The sequence below is a fragment of the Bufo gargarizans genome, chromosome 4 (assembly GCF_014858855.1).
Source record: "Bufo gargarizans isolate SCDJY-AF-19 chromosome 4, ASM1485885v1, whole genome shotgun sequence".
NCBI lineage: Eukaryota > Metazoa > Chordata > Amphibia > Anura > Bufonidae > Bufo > Bufo gargarizans.
This window is the reverse complement of record NC_058083.1, coordinates 52,250,465-52,273,809: the sequence shown is the minus strand read 5'-3', so window position 1 is coordinate 52,273,809 and position 23,345 is coordinate 52,250,465. Positions and strand designations below refer to the sequence as shown.

General features: G+C 42.5%; 1 protein-coding gene across 1 annotated transcript; it reads right to left on the bottom strand.

Moving 5' to 3' along the window:
* Positions 1 to 14,503: 14,503 nt before the first annotated feature.
* LOC122933757 (olfactory receptor 13-like) lies at positions 14,504 to 23,016 on the bottom strand. The gene is made up of 4 exons (XM_044288743.1): positions 22,968 to 23,016; positions 22,400 to 22,569; positions 19,117 to 19,184; positions 14,504 to 15,541 (listed from the first exon to the last, which is right to left on the bottom strand). The coding sequence occupies exon 4, from the start codon at positions 15,524 to 15,526 to the stop codon at positions 14,567 to 14,569; it is 960 nt and encodes a 319-aa protein (XP_044144678.1). The 5' UTR covers positions 15,527 to 15,541; positions 19,117 to 19,184; positions 22,400 to 22,569; positions 22,968 to 23,016; the 3' UTR covers positions 14,504 to 14,566.
* Between the last annotated feature and the right edge of the window lie 329 nt (positions 23,017 to 23,345).

Here is a 23,345-nt window from a genome sequence, read left to right as displayed (position 1 = left end):
GGTGTGTGTGAAGTTATTCTGAATGACCCAATGTGCACCTTGAATATTATATACCCTTTTAGGGATAGATTTCAAATAGCTCTGATATAGCAGAAACCACTAAATTATGAAATTGCTAAATTGGGAATTGTATTTCAACCCAGAACAAAAAATGTGCTTTGACGGACACTAAATAACTTTCCCAGCCACAACAGGACAGCGTTAACGAGAGATTTAGCAGGATATAAATTTGAGGCCTAGTATTTAGGCGCTGGGTGACAGGTATGGGTTTAGTGACAGAATTAGACTTGGAAATACACAGTAGCGGGTGTGTGTGAAGTTATTCTGAATGACCCAATGTGCACCTTGAATATTATATACCCTTTTAGGGATAGATTTCAAATAGCTCTGATATAGCAGAAACCACTAAATTATGAAATTGCTAAATTGGGAATTGTATTTCAACCCAGAACAAAAAATGTGCTTTGACGGACACTAAATAACTTTCCCAGCCACAACAGGACAGCGTTAACGAGAGATTTAGCAGGATATAAATTTGAGGCCTAGTATTTAGGCGCTGGGTGACAGGTATGGGTTTAGTGACAGAATTAGACTTGGAAATACACAGTAGCGGGTGTGTGTGAAGTTATTCTGAATGACCCAATGTGCACCTTGAATATTATATACCCTTTTAGGGATAGATTTCAAATAGCTCTGATATAGCAGAAACCACTAAATTATGAAATTGCTAAATTGGGAATTGTATTTCAACCCAGAACAAGAAATGTGCTTGAACGGACACTAAATAACTCGCCCAGCTACAGCACTAAGGACAGATTTAGCTGGATATAAATTTGAGGCCTAGTATTTAGGCGCTGGGTGACAGGTATGGGTTTAGTGACAGAATTAGACTTGGAAATGCACAGTAGCGGGTGTGTGAAGTTATTCTGAATGTCCCTATGTGCACCTTCAATATGATCTACCCTTTTAGGGATAGATTTCAAATAGCTCTGATATAGCAGAAACCACTAAATTATGAAATTGCTAAATTGGGAATTGTATTTCAACCCAGAACAAGAAATGTGCTTGAACGGACACTAAATAACTCGCCCAGCTACAGCACTAAGGACAGATTTAGCTGGATATAAATTTGAGGCCTAGTATTTAGGCGCTGGGTGACAGGTATGGGTTTAGTGACAGAATTAGACTTGGAAATGCACAGTAGCGGGTGTGTGAAGTTATTCTGAATGTCCCTATGTGCACCTTCAATATGATCTACCCTTTTAGGGATAGATTTCAAATAGCTCTGATATAGCAGAAACCACTAAATTATGAAATTGCTAAATTGGGAATTGTATTTCAACCCAGAACAAGAAATGTGCTTGAACGGACACTAAATAACTCGCCCAGCTACAGCACTAACGACAGATTTAGCTGGATATGAATTTGAGGCCTAGTATTTAGGCGCTGGGTGACAGGTATGGGTTTAGTGACAGAATTAGACTTGGAAATGCACAGTAGCGGGTGTGTGAAGTTATTCTGAATGACCCTATGTGCACCTTGAATATTATATACCCTTTTAGGGATAGATTTCAAATAGCTCTGATATAGCAGAAACCACTAAATTTTTAAATTGCTAAATTGGGAATTGTATTTCAACCCAGAACAAAAAATGTGCTTTGACGGACACTAAATAACTTTCCCAGCCACAACAGGACAGCGGTAACGAGAGATTTAGCGGGATATAAATTTGAGGCCTAGTATTTAGGCGCTGGGTGACCGGTATGGATTTAGTGACAGAATTAGACTGGGATATGGCCAAAAAATAACCACACTATTGCTGGTTAAATGCACTTGGTGATGGGCGCAGCTTGCCCCTGATGTAGTATATGGCCAAAAAATGAACAGACTATTGCTGGTTAAATGCACTTGGTGTCACAGCTTGACCAACCACACTACTGAGGGTTAAATGCACTTGGTGACGGGCGCAGCTTGCCCCTGATGTAGTATATGGCCAAAAAATGAACAGACTATTGCTGGTTAAATGCACTTGGTGACGGGCGCAGCTTGCCCCTGATTTAGTATATGGCCAAAAAATGAACAGACTATTGCTGGTTAAATGCACTTGGTGTGATAGCTTGACCAACCACACTACTGAGGGTTAAATGCACTTGGTGACGGGCGCAGCTTGCCCCTGATGTAGTATATGGCCAAAAAATGAACAGACTATTGCTGGTTAAATGCACTTGGTGACGGGCGCAGCTTGCCCCTGATTTAGTATATGGCCAAAAAATGAACAGACTATTGCTGGTTAAATGCACTTGGTGTGATAGCTTGACCAACCACACTACTGAGGGTTAAATGCACTTGGTGACGGGCGCAGCTTGCCCCTGATGTAGTATATGGCCAAAAAATAAACAGACTATTGCTGGTTAAATGCACTTGGTGTGACAGCTTCACCCTGATGTAGGCTTTAGCCAAAAAACAAACGCACCATTGAGGGTTAAATGCACTTGGTGACAGGCGCAGCTTGCCCCTGATGTAGTATATGGCCAAAAAATAAACAGACTATTGCTGGTTAAATGCACTTGGTGTGACAGCTTCACCCTGATGTAGGCTTTAGCCAAAAAACAACCACACCATTGAGGGTTAAATGCACTTGGTCGCAGCTTGTGCTGGCGCACCACAAGACACAAAATGGCCGCCGATCACCCCAGAAAAATGTGACTGACAAACTGGGCAGCCTAAAAACAGTGAGCAATTGAGGATCAGCAGCTCAATGATCCACAGCTGCAGATCGATCAGTTAATCAAGTCCTTTGGAGGAGTTAATCTGCCTAATCTCGCCCTACTGTCGCAGCCGCAACCTCTCCCTACGCTAATCAGAGCAGAGTGACGGGCGGCGCTATGTGACTCCAGCTTAAATAGAGGCTGGGTCACATGGTGCTCTGGCCAATCACAGCCATGCCAATAGTAGGCATGGCTGTGATGGCCTCTTGGGGCAAGTAGTATGACGCTTGTTGATTGGCTGCTTTGCAGCCTTTCAAAAAGCGCCAAGAAAGCGTCACAAAAGCGCGAAGAAAGCGACGAACACCGAACCCGAACCCGGACTTTTACGAAAATGTCCGGGTTCGGGTCCGTGTCACGGACACCCCAAAATTCGGTACGAACCCGAACTATACAGTTCGAGTTCGCTCATCCCTACTTGCTAATACCCTTACCTAATTTCTTTGATTTGTTAACGAAGTGATGTTTTATTGTTCAAGTCTATGCATCTTGATGTCCCCCTCTCTTTCTTATTGTACTACCATACTACGCTACGCCACATGTCCGTCCTGCCCCAGCATTTTTCCGGGCGTTATGCGATCTCTTGAACGGTCTACAGACCAAAAACCCCCGCTCGATTAAGACATATCACATTATGTCTACGTTTGTTCCCTTTGTCTGTTTAATATGTTTTGTTTCACCCCCTCTATTTACCCCCATCTCAAGGTACTCGCCTGTTATATCTTATTGGATCATCCCTGATGACTGCGCATTCTCATTGACACACGAGACAGATGACTACATTAGGACCGGGGTGCCTCCTTGGTGGAGACCACAACAGCTCCGAGGTAATTCCACACACATTTTGAATCATGGCTGACATCTCAGTGGCCTCTTACAATGTCAAAGGCTTTCACTCCCCCTCTAAACGGAGCCAAATCTTTGCCATTTTGAGAAAAGCCGGAGCTGGGGTGGTGTTCCTCCAGGAGACACATTTCCGCTTCAACCACTACCCAGACATGAGGTTCTCACATTTCTCCAACTGGTACCACTGTGGGAGCAACTCATCAGCTTCCTGTGGGGTCAGTATAGGGTTTCAGAGGAGGGTCCCTTTTAAACTCGCCTGTCAGAGGCTAGACCCAGAGGGCAGATATATCCTTCTCAATGGCACCATAGGACCACAAATATATACTCTGGTTAACCTGTATGCACCCAATACTAACCAAACCCGATGGTTCTCTGACATCTTTCCTATTATAGAAGCTTTTAAGGAGGGAATAATAATTGTAGGAGGGGACCTGAATGTTGCTCTTTACCCTCAACTTGATATCTCCTCACGTAAATCTTTTCAATCAAAAGGTTTCCTAAAAAGTGTTAGAAATACCCTTTGGGATCTACATCTGATAGATGTTTGGCGGTCTCTACATCCGAGTTCCTTAGATTATACATTCTTCTCCCCGGCACACAAAACTTATCATAGAATAGACTATTTGTTTATATCTAAAGACCATATTCACCTATGTAGGGAGGCATCTATTGGTGCTATACATGTCTCTGACCACTCCCCAATATATCTCTCAGTTTCGGCTCCTAGTATAACGCCTTCATGTTTTAATTGGCGCCTAAACGAAACTCTGCTAGGATATCAGGACTCGGTTGAACGGATCTCCAGACATCTTTCTGAATATTTTTCCCTTAACAAAAGCCCTGACATAACAGTTAATACTCTCTGGGACGCACATAAGACCGTTGTCAGAGGACATTTTATCATACATGGCACTCACCTTAAGAAAGTGAGGGAAAAAGAAATAGATGATACATTGAAAAATATCCAAATTTTAGAGTCGCAACACAAAGCCTCACCTACTGACGACCATCTCCCAAAACTTTCAGAATACAGGGCCAAATTTAGATCTCTGTTAGCCAATAGAGCAGCTAAATACCACATGAGCTCCCAACACAAATTTTTCGCCCATGGAGATAAGGCCACCAAATTTGTAATGAGCAGAATTAAGGGGAGAAGGTCCACAAATTTTGTCCACCAACTATTGTCACAGGACGGGACCCCTACTTTCTCAGTTACGCAGATTGCCGCCCAATTCCGCTCCTTTTATAACGATCTATATAACCTTTCTCCAAACGCAGATATAGAAACACGTGCCTCTGATATATCTTCCTTTCTGGAAGCGGCTGACCTCCCTAACATTGACCCAGACCAGAAGTTGGGCCTTATAGCCCCTTTTTCCCTGAATGAACTAAAAGAGGCAATGAACCAAATGCCGACAGGGAAGAGTCCTGGTCCAGACGGCCTGCCACTAGCCTATTATAAAACGTTCCAGGATGTCCTCTTACCCCACCTCCTGGAAGTCTGCAATCAGACTCTTAAAGGGATTCCACTTTCGAGAGATATGACAGCGGCACACATTACTCTCATCCCCAAGGAAGGGAAAGACGCAAGATTATGCTCCAACTACAGACCCATCTCCCTCCTAAACATAGACCTCAAGCTCCTGGCCAAAATGCTAGCCAACAGACTAGCTGCCCTCCTCCCCCACCTGGTTCATGGAGATCAGGTAGGCTTCGTCCGAAACAGGGAAGGAAAAGACAACACCACAAGGGTTATTAACACCCTCTGTCATGCCAAGCGACTCTCCTCTCCCCTGCTTTTACTCAGCACAGATGCTGAAAAAGCATTTGACAGAGTCAACTGGGCATACCTAAAACAAGCATTAGCGGGATTCGGCCTACCTGACTCCTATATTAAAGCAGTTTTCTCGATGTACGAACAGGCTACAGCCTCGGTTCTGGTTAATGGCACTATATCATCTTCCTTCCCTATTAGAAATGGGACCCGCCAGAGATGCCCCTTATCGCCCCTTTTATTTATTCTGGCTCTGGAGCCCCTCTTAGCGAATATAAGGTTGGATCGGGAGATAAAGGGTCTATGTTTGGGAGGCAGGGAACAGAAAATTGCCGCTTTTGCGGATGACGTCCTTGTAATGACAATTAACCCAAAATCATCCCTACCTAGACTCCAATCCCACATTAATACATACAGTATGATGTCAGACTTTAAAATTAATACCAATAAATCTCTAGTTCTTTGTTTAGGTATCCCCCAGACAACCAGACTCCTTCTTATGAAGGACTCCCCATTTAATTGGTCTTCTCCTAACATTACGTACTTAGGGGTTAAAATTAGTCCAGACATAACGGAGCTTTTCTCTCTTAACTATATCCCTTTAAAAAAGTCTATTATCGACTCCATTGACAACTTAGCTAGAACCAATCCGACGCTGTCCTGGTTCGGTCGAAAAAACCTTCTTTCCTCCTTAATACTTCCCAGACTCACATATCTACAACAAGTCCTACCTATTCCCGTCCCCAAACACTACTATACTTCCATTATGGAAAAGTTTAGATCCTTCATTTGGAACGGGAAGAAGGCGAGACTCTCTTCTGCCCTCCTTATTAAGCCTAGGCATGCAGGCGGGATAGGCTTACCGAGTCCTGAATTATATGGGAAAGCTATTCTTCTCTCCCGTGCATTGGTCTGGCTAAGCCTGTCTTCGTCTTCCCCGGTGGCTCAGATTGAATTAGAAATATTGAATAGATCAGCCAGGGCGCTTCTTCTGGGACAGGAGACAGCTCTCTTTGACCATATGTCCTCATATCCAATTCTTGGGGCCACATTGGAAGCTTGGAGGTGGCTATCTTCCACACATTGCTCCATACCATTTCCCTCGCCCACTCTGACTGTAGCAGATGTACTGAATACGGCTCCCTTCACATTGAGAGACGCTACTTCAACAAATTTACTGTCCTCTTCAACTCCTCTAACTTCCCTCGCTCTTCCAACTGGAGAATGGATGGACACTAGTGACACTAACGCCCTCCTCAACCCTCATCCACGAGACTTTCTCTCAGTTGCTTATCTTAGGGCCTATCTAAAACAACACATTAAAGTGGGAGACCTCTCACGCCCCTTAGTCTGGCTAGAAGCCCTGGCCACCTCGCAACCATTACCTAGGAAACTTACTTCACGGTTATACAGCAGACTACGGTTACCCCCTATGTTAGCCATGCCCTCTTTTATCAAGCAATGGGAAACAGATTTAAGTATCACATTTCCCTTCGAGTCCCTGCCTAAGCTCCTTGACTCCCCCCACGGTGTCTCTCGCTGTGTCAGGATCCGTGAAAATAGTTACAAAATTCTCACAAGGTGGTATAATACGCCTGATAAGACATCAAGATACGCGGGACAGGCTTCTGACGTTTGCTGGAGGTGCCTTGGGGAGAGAGGTACCTTTCTCCATGTATGGTGGTCTTGCCCCCCCATCCAGAAATGGTGGGGTGAAATCTTTTCAGTGGCAAATAGTGTCTGTGGCACTAAGTTTCAGCCTTCGCCGCAAATTGCCCTCCTCTCATTTTCCCAAGAGAAGGGGAAGGATAAAACACCCTTTATGTTTACACAAATGATCTTGGCGGCCCGCCTTCAACTCCCCAAATTCTGGCTTCAGACCACTGTACCATCCCTAGACCAGTGGAAGCAAAAAATTGACCAGATCTACAGATTTGAGGAACTCTCCTCATGGGAATCCCGTACACATTTGGCTTTCCTCAAAAAATGGTCACTGTGGGCTAAATACAGATCCCCCTAATTTGATTTCCCTCCTTGGAACTGAAATTAACAAATGAAACTTGTTAACTCGCTAATTACTGTACACAACTTTGTTCCGCGTCCTAAGCACTACCCCAATATTCTACAACCCAAACAATGGTCTATAAACGTCTCCCGTCTGACCTTGTCACTTTCTCTAGGTACCATCCCCTTGGCCTTATAGACATAACATTTATTGTGATTTACTATTAAAGTCAATAGAGATTGATGTTTCCTTATGGTATACTTTGCTATATATGGATCCTAACTCTGTATTGATATGTACTTACTGGCGAGGCCTGCGAGCCTGTACCTTAATACCCTGTTTACCCTGTTATATTGTATAACTTACAATAAAAATATAAATAAATAAATAAATAAAAAAAGATATATCAGGCAGGGACCAGACAGGATGCAGAATCCAGAAGACAAGCACAGATCAAGAATACAGGAACTCAAGCACAATTAAATGCAACCTTAGCAGTACACAAGGACCTTGACGCTCAGGCACCTGGGAAGGGGCTGGACCATTTAAATAGGTTCAGGATGGCTTGGATTGATCACACAGGTCACATGTGTAAAACCTTTAAAGAACAAGAAGTGCTGAGCACTGGCCCTTAACAAGGTGCTACAGGAAACAGGCTAGAAAGCATGCTGTGTACAGGGCTGGAAGGAAACCATGGAGAGGATTCTAGGAAGGATGATGCCTGCAAGGACATAGCCTAGGACCAAGGCAGTGAATGGGAAGACCCTGCAACAAATCACCGCAGCTACCTTCCCTGCAACACAGACGGACAAGTACAATGCCAGAGGTGGCCAGTGAGGACAGTGCTCGAACACTGAGGACATTTTTTATTTTGTTTCTCAGTTCCGAAAGTTTTTGTTGGACTGCTAAGGCTCTTGATTGTTTGTAGGAGTTTTCTAATTTAGAAACCTGGTACAATAATGAGTTAAGGAAAACAGATCTTTGTGACTGCCTTATATTGCCATGCAGCCAACCAATCTACAGATTCCTATCCCCCATCCCCTGTGATGTAAAAGCCTTATAAAACCCTCATGCCACGCGGTCTCCACCAATGTCCTCTGAGCTGAGCATTGAGAGAGATGTGGAAAGTGCTCATGCTCTAGAGACAGTGTTTCTGAAAATGATTAATGTTAGGGCTGCATGACAACATTTGTCGCGCAACATTTTGTCGCACCAATGTTGCGCAACAATTTTTTTAATGGTTGCCTATGGTGTCTCACTGCGACAAGATGGATTTTTCTGGGACTGTCGCGTCGCAGTTGCAGCATGTCGCAGTGCGACACCATAGCCTACCATTATAAAAATGCAGTGCAGTGTAGTTGTACCCTATGTGTCGCGTGACTTATTGTCGCTCGACACATGTCGTAGTGTAGCCCTAGCCTAATAGTTGAATATTGGAGAGGGAGAGTGCAGGATTTATTTACATGTAGTCATCTGACTATTAGGCGCCTTTGTAATTACATGTGCTTTGCTACTTAAAACTTAGCTTTCATTTACCAAATTAAATAAAGAGAAAAAAGTGAAAAAAAAACAATAATAATGAAAAGGTGTGATTATGAGGCTGATTAAAATTGTCAGTGTCTGACGCAGCTACAGCTTTTTACAACTCTGTAATGAATACTATCCACTGCTCTGTCACTGCAGAGGTATGTAGATCAGACTTAGATGTATACTAAACCAGCTGGGTGCGCACTCCTGCCGGTTACATGTTGTTTACAATGTAGCACCTTATTTATAATCTATATTCATACCCAACTGCGTCCCTGCACGGAAATTAAAAAACACACACAGATGCTCTGCCCCTGCTTTTTAATTTAGTAAACAATAGTTAAGTTTTAAGTAGTTTTTCATCCCTCTTACTGTAATAGGAGAGTAAATCAGTCTGTTAATTGTGTCGGTGACATAAAGCCATTTTTGGGGGTTTATAACACGGCATTTGCATCTGACTTAGGGCTTATTCAGACGGCCGTATGTGTTTTGCGGTCCGCAAATTGCGGATGCGCAAAACACGGATACCGGACAGTGTGCGTTCTGCAATTTGCTGACCGCACATGGCCGTCACTCTCATAGAAAATGTCTTTTCTTATCCACAATTGCGGACAAGAATGGGACATGCTGCATATTTTTTTGCGGGACCGCGGAACTGTACAATGGATGTGGGCAGCACACGGTGTGCTGTCCGCATCTTTTGCCCCCCAATTAAAATGAATACCGAACAGGTGCGGAACAAAACATACTGTACAGCCGTCTGAATTAACCCTTACTGTAATAAGAGAGTTAATCAGTCTGTTAATTGTGTTGGTGCCATAGACTAATTTTTTGGGGGGGAGATACCCCTCATTTGCATCCGTGACATGGAACTACAATTGTTAATCTGTCTGTTAATTCTGTTGGTGACCTATACCCATTTTTTGGGGTGCAAAGCAACTCATTTTTAACTGTGACACAGAAAACAATTGTTCATCTGTCAGCCAATTTTTTGGTGGAATGTAAAAAAGGGTAGGCTTGGTCGTGGTCCTGCTGGTGTTAGTGGAGCTCCTGCTGCAGGGAGAGGACGTTGTCGATCTGTGTCAGCCATGCACCAAAATTAAACACCTTCCTCTGGTGCACGCAGGCGACAGGACGGTCTGTGTCATTTTGTAGGCCCAAATACCGCTCTACAAATGGTGAGACCAAAACAAGTAGAGGCTGTAGTAGATTGGATGGCTGACAGTGCCTCAGTTCCTTCACATTGTGTCCTATCTGGTACAATGCTGAAAGTGCAGAGTTGGCACCGGCGGCACACAGGCATCTGTCTTCCAACTAAACCCCTTGCACATCAGCCAATCAGTTGTGCAGAAATCACTTGCTTTTTGATGACTCTGCTGGTGGTGTTTCCGTGGGCCATCCACCTAGCCCTGCCCCAGAATTGAGATTGAGGGCACTGATTCCCAACCACTTAAGTTTGAGTATGAGGATGTGGGAGGATCACGGAAGCACATCTCTGATGATGACGAAACAGTTTTAAACTGCTGCGGCTGTCTGCATTGTGCAGACTGGAAAGGAGGGCAAAGGTGAGGAGTGGGTGGAAGATGATGTGGAGGATGATGAGGTCCTAGACCTCACATGGTATCCAGGTCTTCCAAATGAAGTGTGCGGGTTTGGAGGAAGAGGGGGAGACATGAAGCGCCAGCTGCACAGCAAAAGAGGGAGCAGGGTATAAAAGCTGTGTGGCCAGCCTCTTGCCAGTACGCCTGCTACTGCCCACCACACTGAGGGACTGAGCACATCAAAGCCAGCACAAAGGGGTTTCCTGGCGTAGCGGTTCTTTAGGCAATATGCTGACGACAAGACACAGGTGGTTTGAATGCTGTGCAGTTAGAGCCTGAAGCGAGGCATAAATGTTCTAAACCTGATCACCACCTGTATCACCAGGCATCTAAATGCAAAGCACAAGCTGCAGTAGAGTAGGCACCTAAAAAACCATAAAACATCTGAGGCTCCTCCTGCTCCCTCTTAAGCTGTGGTCTCAGTCTCTTCCTCCCCCTCTAGAGCAACAGGGCCACCTGGCACCCCTCAAGAAGAGGATGTGACAGCAACACTAACACCACCAGTGTCACCGAACATCTCCACACTGTCCCATGGAAGCGTTCAGCTGTCCATTCCCAAAACACTGGAGAGAAAGTGCCCCCCTACCCACCCATTGGTGTGATGATTCTTGTGAAAGCAAAAATTTTGTCGATCAGCTCCTGCACTTTTTTTTAATGAAGTTATCTAGGTTACCTTTTCCAGATGTTGCTTTCTGAGTGTGGCTCCAGTCTTTAGCAACATCTTTCCCATATATGACCATCATGGATGGCTTATGGATATCGGCAATTGGCTGCTAGTTAGCTTAAGGTATAAATATTGGATCACAGGCATTTATGCTTTGATTTCTAAGTAATCAGCAGACCACCTCATCCCAGTGGTTCTAAATCATTGGGTCAGGAGGCCCCAGGTAAGCAGAGCTGTTGCCAGTAATTACAAACCTCCAAGTGCTTGAGGAGGTAGAAAATAATTAAACTGCTAGGTGGTAGTAGATATCTAGCAGAGAGAGAATGCCAGCACAACACCATCATTTTTACTTTCTTTTTGATCCAGTAAAAAAAAAAAAACGGATCCTGTGCATCAGTTATGCACATTTGGCATTAATTTGAGCCACTTTCGTATCGCATAACTGATGCACAGGATCCGTTTTTTTTTTCGTTTTTTTAACTAGATACGTTTTTTTTTTTTCGTTTTTTTTTCCGGTTCTTCTGATGGATCAGAAGAACGGGAACATAATGGTGCTGTGAACTCTCCCTAAAAGCAATAAAATAATTTAAAATAAAATTCTAAAATAAATGTTCCACAAAGATGTACTGAAAGATGTCAGTTAAAAATGAAGATCCCACAGATTTTAGATTCCAAATCTGGCCTTCAGCCTCTGGAGCAGATGGTGAGCCCAAAGATTATAAAATGGTGGTGCCAGTGAAGAAAAAACGAATCCTCGGCCCTCAGTGGGCAAACTATGAAGGAGGCACAGTGTACTGTAACTTAATCGGCAGCAGAGATCAGGGAGTCTAACCCTCCTCTTCAAAGTATGATGGCAACACGTCAAAGACTGCTGAAGGGTATCAGGGCCTATAATCCGAAACAGCCAGCACTCATGCAGACAAATAGGGCTGCGGGCGACCGACAGGTAATATCGATAAAGTAGGCAGTGTTCTTGCAGTCTGTGAAGAAGACTATAGAACTCCAGCTGCAATGGTGCCTCATGATGGGTAGGTTGATCTGCTGCTCTCTCTGGGAGCTAATATGGGCCGATTGCTATGAAGCTCCATCTGTTTGCTGCTGGCTCGCTGCTGAGTTACTCTGTGATTCCAGTGGGAGAATAAATTGAGGCCAATGTGCTCCTCATGTGAAAAGCTGCAGACCAATCAGCCTCTCAAAAGTGCACAAGCAAGGCAACAAGAGCAAAAAAGGTGCCCATGGTGTTGAACAGTCTTCCTAGGGTGAAATACTGTATGGGTCTGTGAGCTGCAGATGTCAATAGATTAGCGTGATAAATCTATAATCAGCAGAAGCCTGCTTTCCACATGTCTGCTCTGTCCGGAAGCTAGCTCGGCCCCCCTCCCCCCCTTCTATTGCTTTATGAAGACTTTTTCTGAAAAATGTATAGATTTTAAAAAAAAAAGGCTTTGTAACACCAAGTTTGAGTTAAAAGCATGGAGTCTGCAGTCAAAGACTAAGTACCCATATTTTTAGGAATTGAGGATATGCCTAACCAATGTCCCTGTTAGTTTATTAAATATATCTTGTCTCATAACACACTGTAAACCTTCCTTTTATTAGGGTTAATAGAACACCTTTAGCCTTTAACCCGTCTGCTACCTGACACATTGACTTGTCCCTACCCACCTGAGGTGGAAAGATAAAAGCTACAGTGGCCTGGGCCAAGAAAACACTCATCAAACATAGTGTCTAGAGGAGCTGTCATCAACATACAAAATATAATATTTCTTGGCTACTTGGAAAATGTAGAACCCTTCCTGGAGGAGAGAGGGTTTTTAGTATTAAACAAGCCAACTCTGGCCAGATATGTGCTATCTATATTCACTAATGTCTCATGTGTATCCAGTATTTACACTCATACTCACATGGCTTTATAGGAATGTCAAATACGAGAAACCATCCACCTTTTCATTTGACTCCACTCCACAATGTTACAGGGACCGGTAGCTTCTTAAGATGAAGAGCTTGAAGAGTATCTATCTATCTATCTATCTATCTATCTATCTATCTATCTATCTATCTATCTATCTATCTATCTCTCAATCTCTCAAAAAGTGTTTTATTTTTCCTGTATGATATATTTTAAGTTTTCAAAAGGTTTACATTTTTTATGGTTATTCTTATTCATAGTTCACTCATGGTCACAAACAAAAACATAACTAATAAAATAAAGGCTAAACTATCTGAAGCCAAAAATCAACCGGCCAATATAGCTACAAAAGGTCTAGGCTTAGACTACTACCAGTTTGCTAAACTGTTTTGCAATGCCTGGTGCCTTGATAATGTCACTGAACTTCTGACAAGCAGGGGGTTCTCCATATAAAATATGCATTCTTTGCCTAGGTATGTACTTTGAATTCTAAAATATTGCTCATAGCTAAACATTTCTTGGTCGGTGTGGTCCAACTCTTATTTCAGGATTAATCAAGAGAACAGACAGCCTACAGATGAAGAATTTATACTAACCCTAAGACCAACCTTAACCCCGCTACTTAATTTAACCCTACTAACCCTAAGACCTAATCCTAATCCTATGAAGCCTAACCTTTAATTGGTGTGGATAGTGTCCCTAGTTGGTGTGTACCTGTTTATTGAATATGACCCTTTTAATCTGTCCCATGAATATTAACAACAATAGCAAGCTATCCACTGCCCCTCAAGGGGCTTCCAGAGCTATCCCTCTACTATCAATTCTCCCACACTCCTTACCTAACCTTCTACTACACCTTTTAACCTCAGTGCTTTGCCTAACTGAACAGGTTTGTCCCTGAAATGGAGAGGTAGAGTAAGTAGGACCCACAAGATCAAGGTTAGAATAGAAAGTTACGAGGATCTGGAGAACAGAGAGATAAAAAGCCTGGACTGTAATAAATATTCACTGAAATATTTTTAGGCCATTGAGGCCTATATTAAGCAACTGTCTTTTATAAGGAAACCACTTGAGAAACCACACCCTTCACAATGTCCTTAGGTACCCCCTTCCTACCCCGTAGACATTTAATGGTCAGAACACAACTGTACATACATTACATTACCAAAATAATACCTCCACGATCCTCACTCAATAGCATGATACAGAACAAAGTAGAAACAATACATTGTCTAATAAACTGTGCCCATTTAAAAAACAAATGTCCAAACATTGCTTTGATAGTTGTGTTATATTGTGCTGTAGTGAACATTAAACAAAGTGCAAATATTGCTTCACTTTGCCCAGAAAGTGCTTAGATAATCAGTGCATACAGTATCTATGCAAAATGCTATATACGGTGCCCAGATAAATAATGTAATCAACTGTGCAGATAACTCCATACAAGTCTGACCCTTACCACTTCATGCTCTTATCTAACTCCTGGCCGGTAACTTGCACGATACACTTACACAGAGAGTCTGATTTAATTGTAAAATATATTTTGCAAGAATTTTTTTAACTTCTCTGTTGTTCAAACTATAAATGAGAGGATTTAACGTTGGAGATATCATAACACAAAAAATAAAAAAATATTTGTCCTTGTTCACAGATTCCGTCACTGGTCTTAAATAAGTCACCATAAAAGCCCCCAAAAACATTGCCACCACAGTAATATGTGAAGTACAAGTGGAAAAAGCCTTCGACCTTCCTGCTGAGTGAATCTTCAGAACAGATGATATAATACAAGCATATGACACAATAATTAGCCCGAAAGGTAGAAAAAGAACAATAAAGCCTATACTAAATATTACAAGCTCTTGAAGGGAGGTATCATAACATGACAACCTCAACACCGATAGGACCTCACACATGAAATGGTTGATCTTGTTGGGATTACACAGAGTTATGGGCATTGCAAAGGATGGGATGGTTACATTTATGAAACTGAATATCCAAGTGAAGGCCGCAAGATAGCAGCACACACTCCACCGCATGAGAACGTGGTAGTGGAGGGGGCGGCAGATGGCAATGTATCGGTCATAAGCCATGACGGCAAGAAGTTGGCATTCAGTGACTCCTATCAATAAGACAGCTTTGAACTGTATGAGGCAACCAATGACAGATATTGTCTTACGAGTGGATAAGAGGTCTACAAGCAGCTTCGGTATTCCTGATGAGGAATAACTCAAGTCTACGAAGGATAAATTCACGAGGAAGAAGTACATTGGAGTGTGTAAGGAAGGAGTCAGTATGATGAGACATATGATAAGAGAGTTTCCAAATACACAGAACATGTAGATCAAGAAAAATATAGGAAATAAACAGATATTAGTTTTTACGTCATTGGTAAATCCTAGAAGAATCACTTCAGTGGCCAACGTCTTATTGTTCATGTTTGTCGCCAATTCCTAGGAAAGTAAATATAAATTAATATAGCAGCAGGAATACTACCTTTTGAATCAACAAGTGACATCTCTTTCCTACAAGCAGTGATGTCAGTGCGGCCTGCCATCTTTAGTAATGTAGACTGACCCATCCGGCGATGCACAGGTAAGCCCTTACCTGTGCCTGTGCCTCGAGACGTTCTGAAATCAAATGCAGTCACCGAGAGCAGACAGTTCCGAGAACAGCCCGATGAAGGCCCCCAGCGGCTGTTCTCGGAACTGCCTGCTCCCGGGGACCGCATTTGATTTCAGAATGGCTCGCGGTACAGGCATAGGTAAGGGCTTACCTGTGCATCGCCTGACGGGTGAGTCTACCTTACTAAAGATGGCAGCCCGCATGTGTTCGCTGGCGAACACTGCGAACTGACCATAACTGCCTACAAGTACTCCCTTTTGAACAAGAATTCCAGGGTTCTCTTTCATAGCAGGTGCAAATAGTGTTCCTTTTAGATTTTATGTTTTTCCACCTTGCCTTTGGCCTATTGAGTCTACAAAAAAATTTGTTTTTATTTCCTCAGTATGGAGATCTGATCTCTGATGGTACTGGGACTTAGGGTATGTATATACAGCACAGTCATGTGGCATTCGGGACATGGACATGCTGCGATCAAGAAACTTGTGGCCGTACGGACTTTAGTTCAAGTAATGAGACCACACTGTTTAAGCCGGTCTGCATTGCTAATGGTCATGGGTTATTGTGTACTGTCCCAGAGTGCATTACCACTTCTGCACCCCACTACTATCTTCTATGGTTAACCTAACGTCATTTTGTGTATTTATTGCAGGACCGTCACACTGTGCCTATCTATTTTTTGAAACTGGTTATTTTATCATGTAATGTGCCTGGTTCAACAGCAGGTGGCAGCAAACATGGCAGAGCTACAGTTGGGTAGAACTGAGCTTTCCATTCCATTCTAACCCTCCTCTGCGGAGGAGTGGGCGAGTCCCATTTCCTGCAGGATGGGTGGGGACCGGATTTAGTTAGTCCTAGCTTACCCCTGCTAGGGGAAGGTCTAGCTTACCCCTGCTAGGGGAAGGAAGCAGGCGCACGTCCCTGCTGGACGTGCCTTGTGTACGCCAGCTGGAGCACCTTCAGCTCTGCTGGATGTGGAGGCACATCTTGGAGCTTCTGAAGCCAGGAGGAAAAGTCCCCTGGACAAACCTAGAGTCAGACTACCAAGAGAAGTTGCAGCATCCAGAGGAAGCTAAGTTATACAGCAACCCTGCTAGTACAACAGAGCCAGAGAGCAACAGATGTAGCAGAGAGGGGTTTGCCTGCCACAGTTTTAATGCTGAAGCCTGCTGGGAACCAAGACAAAGCCTGAGACTGTTTGGAGAAACGTTTAATGAAATAAAAACTGTTATCAACTTCATCACAAGGTCTGGACTCAATTTATTTCTTCATCCCTTTCATCAACAACCCCCCTTTAATTGCTTTGGAGCCAACACCTGGGGTCCAGCGCATCCAGGTAGGAGCACCGTGACATGTTTACAAGACATAAAGGGACATTGTAGGCCACCCTACACCACTCTGGCATTCCTACACCTGGGTACCATCCACAATATCACTTAAAGCATGTGCCCTTGTTGCTTCACTGCAACTGGCGTCACAAAAACAAGTACTTTTTCCACTTAAAAGGACCCAGGGGGTAGGTGCCTGTTGCAATTTCAGGGTCTGTGGGGCCATTAACAATACTAAGTGGCTAAACAGTGAAGTCTCATTAGTTTAGTTAGGGCCTGATTTGTCCCGTTCTGCTCCACAGTTCTTGATCACAGCATGCCCACATTCGAAAAGCCACACAACCACGCAATATACCATTTTGTTTTATAAATACAGCCTGTAAGAATTGGAGGATATCTCAAAAATGGCTCCTCTGCATTAGGCTTCTCCTAAAGAAAAAAATTGTATGGGCATTAGTTTTATTTGTCACTGTTCTTCAAGCAGCTAACAGGAAAAAGGTCACTTCATCTGATAAGGGCTGAACACCTTCAGGTTCACAGACAATTTGCTTTACTGCTACACCAAATACAGTGTGAATAAAAGTCTTCAAAAGGTTTCTGGACTCAAGATCAGGAGAAAATTATGCTCTTCTCCCCTGGAATATTGTGATATCAATTGTAGTTGTTTAGTTTTACATGACATTTGTCAAGTATCTAATAATCCCTAGGCAAGGAACATGCGTTAACTGCCCATGGACACTTGGTTAGACAATAAAGAAACACAATGAGGCTGAGAAGTCAGGCTCTTTTTATAGGGTCGGTTAAAGGTGAATAAACCATTAGTGCTACCTTTTCAAAGAATATGGTAAGGAATGCATCTCCCCATGTACAGTATTCACTGTTATGTACAACATCCATAAAACATCTTATGTTAATGTAAATACTACTATCTATGATTTTGAAGTAATTACTAAACTTTTACAAAAAGTGCCAGGAAAATGAATACGGAGGTGTCCATCCTTACTTTTCTGTGAATCTCATTAAGGACTCTAATTTCTCACAATATAATCTGAATACTTTATCATGATATACCAGAAAAACGCTTGTAAGGTTGTAGTTTCAGCCACAAATAGACCAAAAAGATGGATTTTTTTACCCTGTGGTTTGGTATGTCAGTTTTAAAGTATTCTTCATCAAAATAAATTGCACCAAATTTATTAAGAGTTGCATGCCCCTTAAAAAGTTTTTTGCACCTGAGTGTTAGTAACCTATCCCAGATCCAGGGCTGCACCCTATCCCAAATCGGCTTTGCACCCTTAAGCTCTGCCTCATCAGTCCTCAGCATCAGCTCTTCAATTCTTCCCCATCTGCCTTTTTGCTCAGCTGTACCAGGGCTACCAGTTTATTTTTTTTCCTTTTTCTTTAAGTGTAACAGACTATCATCTAAGCATTTCACTGCACGTTATTACATGTATTGTGTTGTGTATGACAAATAAACTTGACTTTAACTTCATGTGTACTCCTTAAGACCTGCTTGATGTGTGCTCCATAAGTCCTGCTCTGCTGGACCTGAATGTAAGCAGATCTACGTTGCCAGAGAAGAACATAACACTTGGGCTGTCCTAAAGATAAAACATGAACTCTATGTTTGTTATAGGCACTATAATGTGAGCTGTATTCTGTCTTTACTAATGATGAATCTGTCAGAAACATGTGACATTTCCTCTTGATTAACTCAGTTCTCGTTTCTAAACACACTTCGAAAATGTTGAGAGGATAGAAATAATAGAAATCTGCAAACAATGTATAACAAATTACTGGCACAAAGCTATTGAGACATTCCAAATCTTTTATTTTTTTCCTTTCAAAGCTAGTCATCTAGTACCAGTCATCTTGGGTTATGTTGAGCAAAAGGTGAGTTTAAGGAAGGACATACTGTATGTGAAGGAATCACGAAAAATACCTGGCAAAGACCAGCCTGATATGTAATTATAATCTAACCACAAGCTTCAGAGCAAAACTTCAGATACAGCCCCATTCAATTTTCCTCAGCCCTTTTCCATCAACTGATTCCATAGCCATTATGGACTGCAACTTACCCCTGAGTGAAGATGGGTTCTTTTCGTTGTTGGGTTCTACAGCAGGTTCTATGTGTACACTCAGGCTGCTGAAGAATGAAAAAATTATTTCATATTTTCTGTCACAAAATTTTTCTAATGTCAAAAAGTCTGAATGAGTTCTCGGCTTGAATATACTAGTATTCTGGAAGTCAACGTGAATTGAAAAAAGACATAAAATACACGCTAGAAAGAATTACACCCACTCAGCTTCCTGAGTATGTGGCAATGACTCTGATTCTGGGTTGTATAAAAACCTCCATTCTACTCTTGAGATTCACAATTTTAGTCTCAGGGCAAGGTAAACAATGTAATGAGCAGGGGACACTATTTAATTGCTTCACCTGCTCCATTTCATAATGACAATGATCTCCAGTAGTCATTGTTCAGATCTGTACATGTACAGTGCCTTGCAAAAGTATTCACCCCCTTGACTTTTTTCGTGTTTTGTTACATTACAGCCTTGAAGGGAACCTGTCACCAGTTTTATGGTGTCCTAACTAAGGACAACATAAATAAGTGACTGATTCTCTTAGCAAAATGCTGGGTCACTTTCTTTAATTGACCCAGTCAATATGCCAACATCTTGTATTGAAAAGCTCCAGCTGATAATGATGAGTCATGAATATTCATGAGCTCCTGACTCTCCCCGCCCACCTGCTGCTGAATGACAGTTATTTTCCATATGAATCAGCAGCAGGTGGGCAGGGGAGTGGCTATAGCTCTGAATTAAATATACGCTGGACTCACTGACATCACGCTGGACTCAAATCAGCTCATTAGCATGCGGCATGCGGCATCTTTGTGTGTATATTATGAGGTAACCATCTGTCACACCAGTAAGTGAATACATCTAAGGTACTTTTTAGTAGTTAATGATTGTATGTAATTAGTTAGATTATAATCAAATATCCACATGACAGGTTCCCTTTAAGTTCAATGTTTTGTTAATCTGAATTTTATGTGATGGATCAGAACACAATAGTCTAAGTTGGTGAATTGAAATGAGAAATATATAAAAATAAAACTATTGTTTAGAACTAGAAAACAGAAAATTGGCATGTGCATATGTATTCACCCCCTTTGTTAGGAAACCCATAAAAAGCTCTGGTGCAACCAATTACCTTCAAAAGTCACATAATTAGTGAAATGATGTCCACCTGTGAGCAATCTAAGTGTCACATGATCTGTCATTACATATACACACCTTTTTTGAAAGGCCCCAAAGGCTGAAACACCTAAGCAAGAGGCATCACTAACCAAACACTGCCATGAAGACCAAGGAACTCTCCAAAGAAGTAAGGGACAATGTTGTTGAGAAGTATAAGTCAGGGTTAGGTTATAAAAAAAATATTCAAATCTTTGATGATCCCCAGGAGCACCATCAAATCTATCATAACCAAATGGAAAGAACATGGCACAACAGCAAACCTGCCAAGAGACGGATGCCCACCAGAACTCACGGACCGAGCAAGGAGGGCATTAATCAGAGAGGCAGCACAGAGACCTAAGGTAACCCTGGATTTGCTGCAGAGTTCCACAGCAGAGACTGGAGTATCTGTACATAGGACGACAATAAGCCTTTAGCTCCATAGAGTTGGGCTTTATGGCAGAGTGGCCAGAAGAAAGCCATTACTTTCAGCAAAAAACAAAAAGGCACTTTGTGAGTTTGCATAAAGGCATGTGGAAGACTCCCAAGATGTATGGAGGAAGGTATCCTGGTCTGATGAGACTAAAATTGAACTTTTTGGCCATCAAAGAAAACGCTATGTCTGGTGCAAACTCAACACATCACATCACCCAAAGAACACCATCCCCACAGTAAGACATGGTGGTGGCAGCATCATGCTGTGGGGATGTTTTTCAGCAGCCAGGACTGGGAAACTGGTCATAGTTGAGGGAAAGATGGATGGTGCTAAATAATGGGATATTCTTGAGCAAAACCTGTCCCACTCTGCGTGATTTGAGGCTAGGACGGAGGTTCACCTTCCAGCAGGACAATGACACCAAACACATTGCTAAAGCAACACTTGACTGGTTTAAAGGTAAACATGTAAATGTGTTGGAATGGCCTAATCAAAGCTCAGATCGCAATCCTATAGAAATTCTTTGGTCAGACTTAAAGATTGCTGTTCACAAGCGCAAACCATCCAACTTGAAGGAGCTGGAGCAGTTTTACAAGGAGGAATGGGCAAAAATCCCAGTGGTAAGATGTGGGATAAGATGTGTAAGATGTGTAGAGCCACAAAAGGTGGCTTTACAAAGTATTGACGTTAGGGGAGTGAATAGTTATGCACATTGACTTTTTCTATTATTTTGTCCTATTTTGTTGTTTGCTTCACAATAAATAAAAATAAAAAACATCTTCAAAGTTGTGATCATGTTCTGTAAATTAAATTATGCAAATCTTCAAACAATCCATGTTAATTACAGGTTGTGAGGCACCAAAATACAAAAAAAGTCAAGGGGGTGAATATTTTTGCAAGGCACTGTATGTAGGAGAAAAAGGGTAAGGAATCAGCGGCACTGCTAGTCAACAAGTCACCTATACCCCTCACTCCGACGGAACTGTATGTAGAGTTGGTAATGACAGACTTTGCAGGATTCGTCATTTTAAAAGTCCAAAACAAGGTTTATTGTCCTGCAGAAAGAGCATAGTGGCATCAAAGTTCAACTTTGACTTTTACCAAGCCACATGAAATACACAGAAACAAAATAATGCACCTGTCTGTCTGGACACTAACTAAACAGCGGTTTTCCTCACCTATGCACTTAGGAAAACACAGCAGGTCATTGGGCTTTATGACCCTGACTCTGAATGGGCTTTCCAGTCTTGTTTTTAGTCTTCCAGTAATGATCTCAGTAGCTATACCTGGGTTTGCCTCAGGCTAGGGGAAACAGTTGTAATGGAGTAGGGAGGGAATGGCAGGCCCCACTACCAAACTAGCCACTATTTCATAAAAAAAAAAAACAGCCCAAAAAGTGCCTTAGCAAACTACACTTTGCTGTGACAGCCCTGGATTATTTTTACCTCACTCATCTGAGCATTATGGGTCAGATATGTACCCCCTCCAGTACTTTTCAGACACCGTGTTACAGTCCAGATGCAGCCAATAGAGATGAGCAAATCGAATTCCATGAAGTGGAATTTGATCTGAATTTCAGGATAAATTTGATTTGCCTCGAAGCCTAATTTTCTCGTGCTTAGTGTCAGGAAATCGATTTAACCTGAAATAGTGTAAAAAACAAAAAAATTCAAACTTACCTCCTTCATTTGCTCGCGATAGGCCACCAGCCTCCATCTTGATTGAAGATCTCGGCCAAAATCCTGTGTGTTGTTATGTATGAAGCCACCACGCCGGCCGGCGTGATGACGTAATTTCGCGCCGTGCAAGATTTTGCTCCAGATCTTCAAGCAAGATGGCGGCAGCCAGCCTGTCGTGAGCAAATGGAGACGGTAAGTTTGATTAAAAAAAAAATGTATTGTTAATTTTACACTGTTTTTACACTCAGATGCCGCGATCATGTATGAACACGACATTTGAGGGGTACAATGATGGGGGTGGAGCTATAGCAGCTCCCTGTCATTGCACCCGCTACCTACAAAAAAATGTGCTTCGTGATAAAGTAATTGGTCCCAAAGCAATTTTTTTTGTAAAATTCAGTGAATCAGCTGGATCGAACTTTTCAATTATTCACTCATCTCTAGCAGCCAAGCTAAACTTAATTGTTAACATATGGATTTCAGCGGCTTTTGTCACGAGATACCCAAGATAACACTGTGCCATGTGTTATAAGAGTCAATTTTAGCTCAGCTACATCTGTATACATACCAGTGCTACTAGGGTCCCCGACAACCAGCACTTTTAGAGAGCCATCCCCATTGATTGTGGACACAATGATAACATCAACATCAATAAAGCTTTGTTGAAGTTCTTTCCCAGTGTTAGGCTAAGTTCACAAGTCAGTTATTTAGTCAGTTATTTCCATCAGTGATTGCCAGCCAAAACCAGGTGCAGGCCAAAAACAGGTGTTGTTGGTTTTGTCATTTAACCTCCCCTATTTATTACTGCTTACCCCTTCTAGGGATTTATAACTTCAGTTTCTGGACTTTGGGCTTGCTGGTTGTTGTTTCTCGGTTGAGCTCCTGGCACTGCCTTTGCTCCACGTGAAGTTAAGTGTCATCTTTCCTATTTGTATTTTGTTTTTTG

Bases quoted from the DNA above. Each gene is read 5' to 3' on its own strand.
- LOC122933757 (XM_044288743.1), bottom strand. From the start codon at position 15,526: ATGAACAATAAGACGTTGGCCACTGAAGTGATTCTTCTAGGATTTACC.